This window comes from Callithrix jacchus, chromosome 12, assembly GCF_049354715.1.
Source record: "Callithrix jacchus isolate 240 chromosome 12, calJac240_pri, whole genome shotgun sequence".
NCBI lineage: Eukaryota > Metazoa > Chordata > Mammalia > Primates > Cebidae > Callithrix > Callithrix jacchus.
Window position 1 is genome coordinate 113932926 of NC_133513.1, and position 15731 is coordinate 113948656.

The following is a 15731-nucleotide window of genomic DNA, read 5'->3' on the forward strand; positions in this document are numbered from 1 at the left end:
CACCAAGATCTATGTGGGGTGACAGGGAATCAGCTAGGGATGCTTGTTCCCAGAGAGGCCATGCTAGGACTGGGATGAGTATGAGTCCAGCTCCACTGGGAAAACACAACAGTGAGCCTGCTGGGCCAGACCTAACAGAGAAAAGACCACAGTAATTTCACAGCAAAATCACAACCTGTTAATTATCAGGGTTTGTGGAGAGAATATGGCAAAATATCCCAGGGAATTTTCTCTCCCCTCTTGGAGAGAGGCCTCTCCACAGTGCTCTGAGCTTGCCAGAGAGAAGGGAAGCTGGCATTTGAGGAAGGAAGGGTCTGTGTGTTCAGAATGCAATCAGTGGATCTTTCCAAGTTCCTTCATATTTAGTTTCAATTTCTGCACCCTATTGCACACTCAGCGTTTTAATGGCAGTGCTGTGCTGCTGATTCATGCTCTGCCCTCCGAATCTGCGGCCCGTTTCTCCTTTCTGCCACACTCAGATATGGCCAGTTGCCCCCATCTCACACTTGGGTGATTTGTTTCCCTTTGACAAATATGTTCATTTGAATGTGTCCCTCCCATCCTGTCTGCTTCCGATGGCTTGTTAAAAGCAGGTGGGTTGTTCCCATCTCTGTGGCTCATGCTCTTAGTGACCATATTGGCCATTTCCCAGTACTTTCTGGTTGTAGAACAATACATTTGTCTCTCTCAATGGGCTGTGAATTGCTCTAGGCAGCTCCTTTCCGAAAATGCCCCCATGCACTGCTATATTCTTATATAAATCTCAGCTAGTATTGAACAGTTAATATTTACCAAAGGGAAACCGTAGTGCACATGCTTTATTATTCAACAAAGCAGTGGAATGGGGCATCAATAGGTTTTTATTGCTTCTGCAAGGCGTTTGACCTTCTATCACATTGATGGTGATGACTCTGCCTTTTGTGCACTCTCGATAAACCACAGAAGAGAGGTGCAAGATCTTTGCAGGGAAAGCTCTGTGACTCATGTTGCCTGTACCCTTCGGGACAGTCTGTGCTGCATCTGGCAGTCTTCCCAAATGGCTTGGAGAAAGTCCCTGTGCTCTGTATGGTCAAATAATGTATCCCAGAAATTCTTGCTCTTTTAGGTGGCAAAAAGCCCTGCCTGGGCAGACCTTCTCCAAACGCAGTGAGGCCTTTGGACTCTGAACCTTTGCAGGAACAGTGATTTGTGTGGTAACAAATGGACAGCTGTCAGCCGGTGATGGGCCAATAATGAGAGAATTGCCAAATGGGAACGTCCTTTTCTACAGTAGGATTCTAGCAGCTGCTCTGATTAGAATTATGTCTGAGAAGGTTGCCAAGAGGAAGTAAGAAAGTTGTTTCTTGCTACCAGTAAAAGAAATTCTACATACTGTGGTATTGAATCTGTTCATGTCAGGCCAGAAAAAGATAGATGAGCTCCTCTGTGATGGTGAACATTTCAGTCAAGGAGGAGAGACACATTTCATGTCATGGGGCTTGGAATTTTATGAGCCTCTCTCTGAAGTCCTCTAGCAACTTCAACATATCTGTTTTTAAAGTATTTGTTCATATTTCTATGGTTGCTGAATAGTATTATGATGTAACAGTGATGATGATGATAATGATAATGATGATTTTGATCTAAGAGCCAGCTTGTTATTTTTCTGTCTGTTGGTTTTGTTTTGTAGCCGTGTCCTTGGCTCTTGCTTTGAATGGAGTCTGCACAAACACTATTAAATTAATAGTGGGAAGGTAAGTTCCAAGAATAATGAAATGATGACTTAGACTATCAAGGTCATCTATATAGGAAGCTGGGCCAGAGGACACTAATGGGACAGTTTTGAGCTCATCTATTTCTCCCTTAAGTCGTTGTCCCTCTGAGCTTTCCATCCTTAGCACAGATCTTTCCTTTGAATTACAAACCCACTGTTTTAGAAAGCAGGAGATCAGTAGCAAGGAAGTATCCACTGACCATACTTTCTTGTGGTCACTGATGGCGTTTTCAGCTTTTTCCACTGCCATCCCAGGGCCTCACTCTGACACACACAAACTTGTCAGTTTTGGCCTCTAATAAATAAATATAATTACTTATTTATCATTCTCTTCAGGATGAAACATATGGATTGGCATTTGAGCCTTGGCTTACAGCACATTTCTCTTACTGCCCCTGCAAAATGATTTCTGTTTTGTATTTATCTTTCCTCCCCCTCTGACTGCTGTGGGGAGGAGCTGGTATCTGCAAACATTAGCAGTGAAAACATCTGAATTCAAGACCTAACTGACTCTCACTGTCTGCTGGCCTGGGACACATTAGATCCCCTCTCAGAACCTTAGTGTTTATTTTATCTACTGGGTGTAGGCCAGGCATTGAAGGGGCAGGAGATAGGTAAAGATCAGGCAGTGCATGGCCTGTTTCTGCTGTGTTCCCTTAACTTTGTGTGCTTAGAGCTACTGCAATGCCCTGACCAGTGCTCACTGTCAGGCCTTGCCCCTCTGAGGTTCTGGTGCATTAAGTGGACATCCATACTTGGAGAAACACTGGATGAGTGCCAGAGAGATCATACCCCAGCTGTTCTGGTAGATTGCATAGGCCCTACCTGAGTTATAGAGTTGAAGGACCAGTGATCAACGTATGTGAACTGTGACTTGGAGTGCCCAGAAAGCAGGCACCATGTTTCCAGCATTAGCAAAGCTTCACCCATGGTAGGTGCTTGGTGAATATTAGCTGAGTATGAATGTGAGGTGATAGGCCATCACCCACCTATGTGAGGGTCCTCAGCCAAGCGAGGCAGAAAGCGTGGGGTGAAGTGTGTTGGCACAAACTTCCATTTGCTGGTGTTCAGAGCTCATCTTTGCCCCTTACTGGTTGTGTGTGACCTTGAGCAATGAAGAGCCTTCATTTTTGCACCTGTAAAATACAGACAGCCCCAGCCTCTGCCTCAGTGTTCTCCTGAGGATTATATGACACAATGGGTATGTGGAGCTTAGTACCATGTCAGAAGCCCAGTAAGCATTCAGAACTTACTGCAGCTGTGATTGCTGCAGGAGGCTCGACTTCAGGCTCAGGGCCACCTCGATGTCCCTCTGGGGGTCTCTTTCCCATGCTCTAGACCAGAGAGGCCAACCTGGAGTACCGTGTCCTCTGCATCATGGAACTGAGCTTTCAAGGTCACTCAGTGAGGCAAGGTGAGGCCTGCTGTTTCAGGAAGGGCAAGTGGCCGCCCACATTCAGGACACAGGGACATGAGGAGCCTGGAGTCTTGGATCCCAGAGGCAGCCTCTGAAATAGCGGCATGGTAGATCAAGACAGGAAGTAACTTTTAGTCCATGGGTGGCACAAAGCCTTCCCTTTCACACTTGTCAAACAAGGAACCTGGGCCAGAGGACCTCATGTCCCTTTATCCTCAGGACCTCACCTTTGGGTTGGTATTGATTTCCCCTTCTACAGATGTGGAAACTGAAGCTGGGGGAGACCAAGTGGCCTTCCCAAGGTCGTAAAGTGAGTAAGTGGTAAGCAAGAGTGCCAACTCAGATTTTCTGACACCAAAGCCTGAGCTTTTCCCCAAACGGCTGTGTCTAGAGTGTTCCGTGGAAAGCTCCAGTGTTGACGGCCAAGGGGGCTGAGGAAGGAGCTGGGGGCAGTGGGGAGTTCGGCGGAGGGGGGGTTCAGCTTGGGGTCATGTGTGATGACAGCATTTTATATTGAAAATGTCCATGGTGTCTTTTGTAGACCTCGCCCCGATTTCTTTTACCGCTGCTTTCCAGATGGAGTGATGAACTCAGAAATGCACTGCACGGGTGACCCCGATCTGGTGTCCGAGGGCCGCAAAAGCTTCCCCAGCATCCATTCCTCCTGTAAGTTCATGGCTGGGATGCTCTTAATGCCCCAGTGATGTTTCCTGGTCACTTTCTTTGGGAATTTAGGTAGAGAGAAAAGCACTGGTATGTGAATGTTAAGCACAGTTCATTTTTCTTCACTGTACGGCATTTGGCTTAGAAACAAGATTATTCAACAGGAAGTAATAGGCCTGGGATGAGGATCTGGTATTTGTAAAACATTGTATGTGTTGCTTTCATGAGCTTGGGAGAGTGTAACATGTGATGCTTTACCCCTCGATAGTACGATTGAGGACAAGGGAATCCTCCACGCTCCCTGGGACCCTCCATTGTTCCATTCATTGTTCTCTGTAGTTTATTTCTTCAATTGAGGTGTTGCATGTGTGTGTACTTAAATATATAGCACATATGTATACATATATACATACATATAAATATATATATGCATCCCTCCACACCCTCAGTATCTAGGCTGACTATAGATGTGTGAGCTCCTTAAATCAAAGGCTGAATACTGTGAATTGGGAGCAGTGCAATGTAGCGGAAAAGGACACAGGTCCTTGCAGTCTAACAGATCCTGGCTCTGCCAGGTATTCGCTCTGGGACTTCACCTTCCTGTGCCGCAGTTCCTGCTGTGTAACATGGGAGTAAGAATGTCTCCGTTATGGGTCGGAATGCGGATTAAAATAAGTGGTGATGATCACTCACATTTTTGGAGCAGCAGCCATGCCAAAATGATTACAGAAATTATCTTTTTTAATCCATTCAGTATATGTAAAGCCCCTAGTATTGTGACTTTCAATAAACAGTAGTTATTGACATTATTATTATCAGAGCTGAGGTTTCCTGAGCATCTTGGCTTGTGTCATCATTCATCCCATCAATTCATACTGTATGACTCAGGTGCCAGGCACTGTGCCAGGCATTGGGGATGAAAAGATAAATAAGATGCAGCTCGTGTCCTGGGGAGTGCCCAGGTAGTGACAGACAATGTATTTAGGTTGATGATTCTTGGGATAATTGGAGAACTATGGTCACAGGTGACCATCTTGAATAGGACAGTCTCTTCTCATGATGCCAAGTCCTTAATTCTCCCACAAGTCCTGATTATTATTTACCTTTGGCAAGCCTGCTATTTTAGTCTGTTTTTTTCTCCCTAAATACCTGAGACACATCCTAATAATGGCTGAATCAAGAAATAACTGAATGCTCTTTCCTGGGAGTGGCTGTTGGACACATTGCTCGGAGCTGTTGAAGACTAGGGCCTGTCAACAAGACATTAATTAGCTGGTGGCAGACACTCTAAATGACTCTAAATGTTGTGCAAATGAGTCACCTTGTACAACAGCCCACCAGGTGGGGGCTGGTCCCAGTTTCACACATAAGGGCACTGAGGATCAGGCAGGCTTAGTAACTTGTCTGAGGACACCAGCTCTGACAGGAATAGCTGTGGGTACCAGCTGGAGGAATTCCTGCCACCTTGGGACTTTCAATGATCAAATACAACAAAGCATTTATAGTTCATGTTTATTTAAGTAAATAACTAATTTTCTTTTCTAGTTGTTTGGAAACTGTGGTGGGTTGAGTAGTTGCCTCCAAACGGATATATTTAGGTCCTAGCCCCTGGAACTTGTGAGTGTGACCTTATTTGGAAAAGGGGTCTTGTTTGATATAAGATAAAGGAAAAGCCCTTTATCTTATAGTTTCCCATAAATGAGTATATGTAAGTTACACGTTTTGAGATGTTTAGCTATGAAATATTACATGTTTTGAGATGTTTAGTTATGAAATATATACTGGAAATTGGTTAAGAGAGATTACAAGTGCTGTCATCACAAAAAATAATAATGTAACCATGTGATGAGATAGATGAATATGGTAACTTGTTTGACTGTCGTAATCCTTTTGCTGTGTATATTTTTATTTGAAAGAATGAATGCTGTTTTACATGCCAAATAAGAAAAAGGAAGAGAAAAAGGATCTTGGCAGATGCAATTTAGTTCAGATCTTGAGATGAGATCACCCTGGATTTAGGGTGAGTCCTAAGCCCAGTGGCAGGTGTCCTTACAAAAGAAAGGCTCAGGGTTCGTGTAGGCTTCAGCCATTCCTATGACTTAAGGCAGAACACCCATTTGGAGTTGCTTCCTCCCTGAATGTGTTTTTTCTCTATGAAGTCCCATTTTAACTGAGCACCTGTTTTGGAGGAGTTGTTGGTACCAGCTGGAGGAATTCCTCCTGTATTGAGTTATTGTCTCCTTGTTTCCAGGGAGTCCCATGCTGGCATTGTTTAGAGGTACCTGGAATAGTATTCACCTGGGATCACCTCCCATCTGCTCTCCATCTGTCTCCTGGTAGGGTCGCTTAAGTTCTGTTAGTGTTTTTCTTTCTTCTCTTCCCTTTTCCTCTCTTCCTGCTATCCTGCACTCCTCCTTTCTCCCTCCTGTCACTTTCTGTCCTCCCGAAGACTTGGTGTTGAATCTTAAGGGGCTTCAGAAATTAAAAGCACCTAAGAAGTGAAACTCTAAGGAAAACCGTAATGCTGGCTTTTGGAATGGTTGGTGGGGGACTGTAGCATAATTTACTATCGACTGTTGCATTTGAACTTGGGAACGAAATAGCTGTTATACGAATAAATACCTCAAGCTGTCAGACTGCTGGACCTCAGAGATTAGAAGCTGGATATCTCAAAAAATGTTGATTTTAGATACACATCCTCCCTTCCAACCACCAGGAAGAATTTTCTGACATGGCTGGCTATCGGCTGCCTTGTCAGATGCGTGGCTGACAACTGATCTGTGCTACACAAGCTTTTGGCAGAGGCAGTTATAAACTTTGCTTAAGATGCTACTTAAAATGTTACACATTTCTGCTACTTGGCAGACACAGAATTCTACCCAGCCTCTAGGCTTTGATGGTGGTATTTTCATTTATTTATCCTTTTTTTAAATGACAGGCTAGTGATTGGCTTGAAGGCGATGCCCTATCCACTTAGAAAAACCACCAGTGCTGTTTTCTGGATTTCTTAGTAGCTAATAGGAAGCCTAGTAGTTGATGCGACTGCTTCTCAGGGGGAGACCTAAGTGGACTCCCATTTCGATACAAACACTTTTATTTCCCTTAAAACCTCAATTTCATGGGCTGGACTTGAGTGACTGGGCAGGGGAGTTCTGGACTGTGGGCTCTCCCAAGACTAATTCTCTCTGCTAGGTAGATGTGGGTTTTGCCTCTGCTGTGTTTGCAGATAATTGGCTGGTGGAATGGAGTCCACGTCCTCATATCGTCCTTAGAGCAGTTGGTTTTCTTTGAACTTAAGAACAAACATTGATTTCTTTTGGAAACAAAGGATCTTGTTCTTAATCTACCATAAGCAGCCAAACATTGCTTGTCTGAAGGGCTCATGTGTCAAACTCTCAGCAAACAGCAGCTCCCCATGGCAGTGTTCTTATGGGGCTTGCTCTGTAAGGCAGCCTAAGCCCCCCTTGATTAGAAAAGCAGAGACCACAGTTTCAAAGAGCAAGTGATTTTCGTCCAACCTAAAAGAAGCTTAGGCTTTAAAGTGGAGAAAGGCAGTGTACCTTCCCAGAGTGCTTAAAGCAGGGATATTCTGAAAAGAGAATTTGTCTCTCAGAGCATAATCTCAATTTTTGATTCAGTATTGATTCAACTTCCAGAGAAAGAATAGATTTAAGAGAGAAAAATAGAAAAAACAAATTATTAATGCGAAGTCAAGCGATTAAGAAACATCTTTCTTGTGAAAATGGTGGGAATAAACAGATGCCTGTTCGTTTCTATATTGTCGTGGCCACTTTCACTTTACAACGGCCGTGGTGAGGAGTTATAGAAGAGAAACATGGCCCACAAAACCAAAAATATTTATTATTTGGCCCTTTACAGAGAAAATTTACTAACCTTGCAGTTGCCCATGCTCCAAACAGATGGTATTAAAAAGCTTTTCTAAAGCAAGACCAGTGCATTTAAATTGTGCACATGGATTTCACTTTTTAAATATTTAAATTTTCAATATTTCAAAAGTTCAATTTTAAATATTTTAAAACTCCATTACGGTATGAAAAGGGGCAGTTGTTGCTTGTGGAATATATTTTTTAAATGACAGAGAAAGTCTAAAAGGTATGCCTGGCTGATGAAGATTCGGCAGTTGCTTCTTGAGTGCTTTCTGTTAGGTATGTACCAGGCTGAGCCCTTGGGGAGAGTACAAGGGTGATTGGAGAGTACAAGGGTGATGATTGGAGAGTACAAGGGTGATTGGAGAGTACAAGGGTGATTGGAGAGTACAAGGGTGATGATTGGAGAGTACAAGGGTGATTGGAGAGTACAAGGGTGATGATTGGAGAGTACAAGGGTGATTGGAGAGTACAAGGGTGATGATTGGAGAGTACAAGGGTGATTGGAGAGTACAAGGGTGATGATTGGAGAGTACAAGGGTGATGATTGGAGAGTACAAGGGTGATTGGAGAGTACAAGGGTGATGATTGGAGAGTACAAGGGTGATTGGAGAGTACAAGGGTGATGATTGGAGAGTACAAGGGTGATGATTGGAGAGTACAAGGGTGATGATTGGAGAGTACAAGGGTGATTGGAGAGTACAAGGGTGATGATTGGAGAGTACAAGGGTGATTGGAGAGTACAAGGGTGATGATTGGAGAGTACAAGGGTGATTGGAGAGTACAAGGGTGATGATTGGAGAGTACAAGGGTGATGATTGGAGAGTACAAGGGTGATTGGAGAGTACAAGGGTGATGATTGGAGAGTACAAGGGTGATGATTGGAGAGTACAAGGGTGATTGGAGAGTACAAGGGTGATTGGAGAGTACAAGGGTGATGATTGGAGAGTACAAGGGTGATTGGAGAGTACAAGGGTGATGATTGGAGAGTACAAGGGTGATGATTGGAGAGTACAAGGGTGATTGGAGAGTACAAGGGTGATGATTGGAGAGTACAAGGGTGATTGGAGAGTACAAGGGTGATGATTGGAGAGTACAAGGGTGATGATTGGAGAGTACAAGGGTGATTGGAGAGTACAAGGGTGATGATTGGAGAGTACAAGGGTGATTGGAGAGTACAAGGGTGATGATTGGAGAGTACAAGGGTGATTGGAGAGTACAAGGGTGATGATTGGAGAGTACAAGGGTGATGATTGGAGAGTACAAGGGTGATTGGAGAGTACAAGGGTGATGATTGGAGAGTACAAGGGTGATTGGAGAGTACAAGGGTGATGATTGGAGAGTACAAGGGTGATGATTGGAGAGTACAAGGGTGATGATTGGAGAGTACAAGGGTGATTGGAGAGTACAAGGGTGGTGATTGGAGAGTACAAGGGTGATTGGAGAGTACAAGGGTGATGATTGGAGAGTACAAGGGTGATTGGAGAGTACAAGGGTGATGATTGGAGAGTACAAGGGTGATGATTGGAGAGTACAAGGGTGATTGGAGAGTACAAGGGTGATGATTGGAGAGTACAAGGGTGATGATTGGAGAGTACAAGGGTGATTGGAGAGTACAAGGGTGATTGGAGAGTACAAGGGTGATGATTGGAGAGTACAAGGGTGATTGGAGAGTACAAGGGTGATGATTGGAGAGTACAAGGGTGATGATTGGAGAGTACAAGGGTGATTGGAGAGTACAAGGGTGATGATTGGAGAGTACAAGGGTGATTGGAGAGTACAAGGGTGATGATTGGAGAGTACAAGGGTGATGATTGGAGAGTACAAGGGTGATTGGAGAGTACAAGGGTGATGATTGGAGAGTACAAGGGTGATTGGAGAGTACAAGGGTGATGATTGGAGAGTACAAGGGTGATTGGAGAGTACAAGGGTGATGATTGGAGAGTACAAGGGTGATGATTGGAGAGTACAAGGGTGATTGGAGAGTACAAGGGTGATGATTGGAGAGTACAAGGGTGATGATTGGAGAGTACAAGGGTGATTGGAGAGTACAAGGGTGATGATTGGAGAGTACAAGGGTGATTGGAGAGTACAAGGGTGATGATTGGAGAGTACAAGGGTGATTGGAGAGTACAAGGGTGATGATTGGAGAGTACAAGGGTGATTGGAGAGTACAAGGGTGATGATTGGAGAGTACAAGGGTGATGATTGGAGAGTACAAGGGTGATTGGAGAGTACAAGGGTGATGATTGGAGAGTACAAGGGTGATGATTGGAGAGTACAAGGGTGATTGGAGAGTACAAGGGTGATTGGAGAGTACAAGGGTGATGATTGGAGAGTACAAGGGTGATTGGAGAGTACAAGGGTGATTGGAGAGTACAAGGGTGATTGGAGAGTACAAGGGTGATGATTGGAGAGTACAAGGGTGATGATTGGAGAGTACAAGGGTGATTGGAGAGTACAAGGGTGATGATTGGAGAGTACAAGGGTGATTGGAGAGTACAAGGGTGATGATTGGAGAGTACAAGGGTGATGATTGGAGAGTACAAGGGTGATTGGAGAGTACAAGGGTGATGATTGGAGAGTACAAGGGTGATGGTTGGAGAGTACAAGGGTGATTGGAGAGTACAAGGGTGATTGGAGAGTACAAGGGTGATGATTGGAGAGTACAAGGGTGATTGGAGAGTACAAGGGTGATTGGAGAGTACAAGGGTGATTGGAGAGTACAAGGGTGATGATTGGAGAGTACAAGGGTGATTGGAGAGTACAAGGGTGATGATTGGAGAGTACAAGGGTGATGATTGGAGAGTACAAGGGTGATTGGAGAGTACAAGGGTGATGATTGGAGAGTACAAGGGTGATTGGAGAGTACAAGGGTGATGATTGGAGAGTACAAGGGTGATGATTGGAGAGTACAAGGGTGATTGGAGAGTACAAGGGTGATGATTGGAGAGTACAAGGGTGATGATTGGAGAGTACAAGGGTGATGATTGGAGAGTACAAGGGTGATGATTGGAGAGTACAAGGGTGATTGGAGAGTACAAGGGTGATGATTGGAGAGTACAAGGGTGATGATTGGAGAGTACAAGGGTGATTGGAGAGTACAAGGGTGATGATTGGAGAGTACAAGGGTGATGATTGGAGAGTACAAGGGTGATTGGAGAGTACAAGGGTGATGATTGGAGAGTACAAGGGTGATGATTGGAGAGTACAAGGGTGATTGGAGAGTACAAGGGTGATGATTGGAGAGTACAAGGGTGATGATTGGAGAGTACAAGGGTGATTGGAGAGTACAAGGGTGATGATTGGAGAGTACAAGGGTGATGATTGGAGAGTACAAGGGTGATGATTGGAGAGTACAAGGGTGATTGGAGAGTACAAGGGTGATGATTGGAGAGTACAAGGGTGATTGGAGAGTACAAGGGTGATGATTGGAGAGTACAAGGGTGATTGGAGAGTACAAGGGTGTTGATTGGAGAGTACAAGGGTGATGATTGGAGAGTACAAGGGTGATTGGAGAGTACAAGGGTGATGATTGGAGAGTACAAGGGTGATGATTGGAGAGTACAAGGGTGATTGGAGAGTACAAGGGTGATGATTGGAGAGTACAAGGGTGATGATTGGAGAGTACAAGGGTGATTGGAGAGTACAAGGGTGATTGGAGAGTACAAGGGTGATGATTGGAGAGTACAAGGGTGATTGGAGAGTACAAGGGTGATTGGAGAGTACAAGGGTGATTGGAGAGTACAAGGGTGATGATTGGAGAGTACAAGGGTGATTGGAGAGTACAAGGGTGATGATTGGAGAGTACAAGGGTGATTGGAGAGTACAAGGGTGATGATTGGAGAGTACAAGGGTGATGATTGGAGAGTACAAGGGTGATTGGAGAGTACAAGGGTGATGATTGGAGAGTACAAGGGTGATTGGAGAGTACAAGGGTGATGATTGGAGAGTACAAGGGTGATGATTGGAGAGTACAAGGGTGATTGGAGAGTACAAGGGTGATGATTGGAGAGTACAAGGGTGATTGGAGAGTACAAGGGTGATGATTGGAGAGTACAAGGGTGATTGGAGAGTACAAGGGTGATGATTGGAGAGTACAAGGGTGATTGGAGAGTACAAGGGTGATGATTGGAGAGTACAAGGGTGATGATTGGAGAGTACAAGGGTGATTGGAGAGTACAAGGGTGATGATTGGAGAGTACAAGGGTGATGATTGGAGAGTACAAGGGTGATTGGAGAGTACAAGGGTGATGATTGGAGAGTACAAGGGTGATGATTGGAGAGTACAAGGGTGATTGGAGAGTACAGGGGTGATGATTGGAGAGTACAAGGGTGATTGGAGAGTACAAGGGTGATGATTGGAGAGTACAAGGGTGATTGGAGAGTACAAGGGTGATGATTGGAGAGTACAAGGGTGATGATTGGAGAGTACAAGGGTGATTGGAGAGTACAAGGGTGATGATTGGAGAGTACAAGGGTGATTGGAGAGTACAAGGGTGATGATTGGAGAGTACAAGGGTGATTGGAGAGTACAAGGGTGATGATTGGAGAGTACAAGGGTGATTGGAGAGTACAAGGGTGATGATTGGAGAGTACAAGGGTGATTGGAGAGTACAAGGGTGATGATTGGAGAGTACAAGGGTGATGATTGGAGAGTACAAGGGTGATTGGAGAGTACAAGGGTGATGATTGGAGAGTACAAGGGTGATTGGAGAGTACAAGGGTGATGATTGGAGAGTACAAGGGTGATGATTGGAGAGTACAAGGGTGATTGGAGAGTACAAGGGTGATGATTGGAGAGTACAAGGGTGATTGGAGAGTACAAGGGTGATGATTGGAGAGTACAAGGGTGATTGGAGAGTACAAGGGTGATGATTGGAGAGTACAAGGGTGATTGGAGAGTACAAGGGTGATGATTGGAGAGTACAAGGGTGATGATTGGAGAGTACAAGGGTGATTGGAGAGTACAAGGGTGATGATTGGAGAGTACAAGGGTGATGATTGGAGAGTACAAGGGTGATTGGAGAGTACAAGGGTGATGATTGGAGAGTACAAGGGTGATGATTGGAGAGTACAAGGGTGATTGGAGAGTACAAGGGTGATGATTGGAGAGTACAAGGGTGATTGGAGAGTACAAGGGTGATGATTGGAGAGTACAAGGGTGATTGGAGAGTACAAGGGTGATGATTGGAGAGTACAAGGGTGATTGGAGAGTACAAGGGTGATGATTGGAGAGTACAAGGGTGATGATTGGAGAGTACAAGGGTGATTGGAGAGTACAAGGGTGATGATTGGAGAGTACAAGGGTGATGATTGGAGAGTACAAGGGTGATTGGAGAGTACAAGGGTGATGATTGGAGAGTACAAGGGTGATGATTGGAGAGTACAAGGGTGATTGGAGAGTACAGGGGTGATGATTGGAGAGTACAAGGGTGATTGGAGAGTACAAGGGTGATGATTGGAGAGTACAAGGGTGATTGGAGAGTACAAGGGTGATGATTGGAGAGTACAAGGGTGATGATTGGAGAGTACAAGGGTGATTGGAGAGTACAAGGGTGATGATTGGAGAGTACAAGGGTGATTGGAGAGTACAAGGGTGATGATTGGAGAGTACAAGGGTGATTGGAGAGTACAAGGGTGATGATTGGAGAGTACAAGGGTGATTGGAGAGTACAAGGGTGATGATTGGAGAGTACAAGGGTGATTGGAGAGTACAAGGGTGATGATTGGAGAGTACAAGGGTGATGATTGGAGAGTACAAGGGTGATTGGAGAGTACAAGGGTGATGATTGGAGAGTACAAGGGTGATTGGAGAGTACAAGGGTGATGATTGGAGAGTACAAGGGTGATGATTGGAGAGTACAAGGGTGATTGGAGAGTACAAGGGTGATGATTGGAGAGTACAAGGGTGATTGGAGAGTACAAGGGTGATGATTGGAGAGTACAAGGGTGATTGGAGAGTACAAGGGTGATGATTGGAGAGTACAAGGGTGATTGGAGAGTACAAGGGTGATGATTGGAGAGTACAAGGGTGATGATTGGAGAGTACAAGGGTGATTGGAGAGTACAAGGGTGATGATTGGAGAGTACAAGGGTGATGATTGGAGAGTACAAGGGTGATTGGAGAGTACAAGGGTGATGATTGGAGAGTACAAGGGTGATGATTGGAGAGTACAAGGGTGATTGGAGAGTACAAGGGTGATGATTGGAGAGTACAAGGGTGATTGGAGAGTACAAGGGTGATGATTGGAGAGTACAAGGGTGATTGGAGAGTACAAGGGTGATGATTGGAGAGTACAAGGGTGATTGGAGAGTACAAGGGTGATGATTGGAGAGTACAAGGGTGATGATTGGAGAGTACAAGGGTGATTGGAGAGTACAAGGGTGATGATTGGAGAGTACAAGGGTGATTGGAGAGTACAAGGGTGATGATTGGAGAGTACAAGGGTGATTGGAGAGTACAAGGGTGATGATTGGAGAGTACAAGGGTGATTGGAGAGTACAAGGGTGATGATTGGAGAGTACAAGGGTGATTGGAGAGTACAAGGGTGATGATTGGAGAGTACAAGGGTGATTGGAGAGTACAAGGGTGATGATTGGAGAGTACAAGGGTGATGATTGGAGAGTACAAGGGTGATTGGAGAGTACAAGGGTGATTGGAGAGTACAAGGGTGATTGGAGAGTACAAGGGTGATGATTGGAGAGTACAAGGGTGATTGGAGAGTACAAGGGTGATGATTGGAGAGTACAAGGGTGATTGGAGAGTACAAGGGTGATTGGAGAGTACAAGGGTGATTGGAGAGTACAAGGGTGATGATTGGAGAGTACAAGGGTGATGATTGGAGAGTACAAGGGTGATTGGAGAGTACAAGGGTGATGATTGGAGAGTACAAGGGTGATGATTGGAGAGTACAAGGGTGATTGGAGAGTACAAGGGTGATTGGAGAGTACAAGGGTGATGATTGGAGAGTACAAGGGTGATTGGAGAGTACAAGGGTGATTGGAGAGTACAAGGGTGATTGGAGAGTACAAGGGTGATGATTGGAGAGTACAAGGGTGATTGGAGAGTACAAGGGTGATGATTGGAGAGTACAAGGGTGATGATTGGAGAGTACAAGGGTGATTGGAGAGTACAAGGGTGATGATTGGAGAGTACAAGTGTGATTGGAGAGTACAAGGGTGATTGGAGAGTACAAGGGTGATGATTGGAGAGTACAAGGGTGATTGGAGAGTACAAGGGTGATGATTGGAGAGTACAAGGGTGATTGGAGAGTACAAGGGTGATGATTGGAGAGTACAAGTGTGATGATTGGAGAGTACAAGGGTGATTGGAGAGTACAAGGGTGATGATTGGAGAGTACAAGGGTGATGATTGGAGAGTACAAGGGTGATTGGAGAGTACAAGGGTGATGATTGGAGAGTACAAGGGTGATGATTGGAGAGTACAAGGGTGATTTGAGAGTACAAGGGTGATGATTGGAGAGTACAAGGGTGATTGGAGAGTACAAGGGTGATGATTGGAGAGTACAAGGGTGATTGGAGAGTACAAGGGTGATGATTGGAGAGTACAAGGGTGATTGGAGAGTACAAGGGTGATGATTGGAGAGTACAAGGGTGATGATTGGAGAGTACAAGGGTGATTGGAGAGTACAAGGGTGATGATTGGAGAGTACAAGGGTGATTTGAGAGTACAAGGGTGATGATTGGAGAGTACAAGGGTGATTGGAGAGTACAAGGGTGATGATTGGAGAGTACAAGGGTGATTGGAGAGTACAAGGGTGATGATTGGAGAGTACAAGGGTGATGATTGGAGAGTACAAGGGTGATTGGAGAGTACAAGGGTGATGATTGGAGAGTACAAGGGTGATTGGAGAGTACAAGGGTGATGATTGGAGAGTACAAGGGTGATGATTGGAGAGTACAAGGGTGATTGGAGAGTACAAGGGTGATTGGAGAGTACAAGGGTGATTGGAGAGTACAAGGGTGATGATTGGAGAGTACAAGGGTG

General features: G+C 45.0%; 1 protein-coding gene across 10 annotated transcripts in view; it reads left to right on the forward strand.

Moving 5' to 3' along the window:
- Positions 1 to 15731, forward strand: part of PLPP4 (phospholipid phosphatase 4) — a 187244-nt gene that overhangs the window by 73180 nt on the left and 98333 nt on the right. For 6 of the 10 annotated variants that reach the window (XM_054243379.2, XM_035269273.3, XM_035269275.3 and 3 more), the window contains 2 exons: positions 1670 to 1733; positions 3712 to 3836. The exons of 1 other annotated variant lie outside the window; for it this stretch is intronic. In XM_054243379.2, coding sequence (XP_054099354.1) covers positions 1670 to 1733; positions 3712 to 3836 — 189 coding nt within the window. Of the gene's footprint in view, positions 1 to 1647; positions 3492 to 3711; positions 3837 to 15731 lie in introns of those variants that run through there. 3 more of the 10 variants (XM_054243381.2, XM_035269277.3, XM_078344081.1) reach the window with 2 other exon arrangements.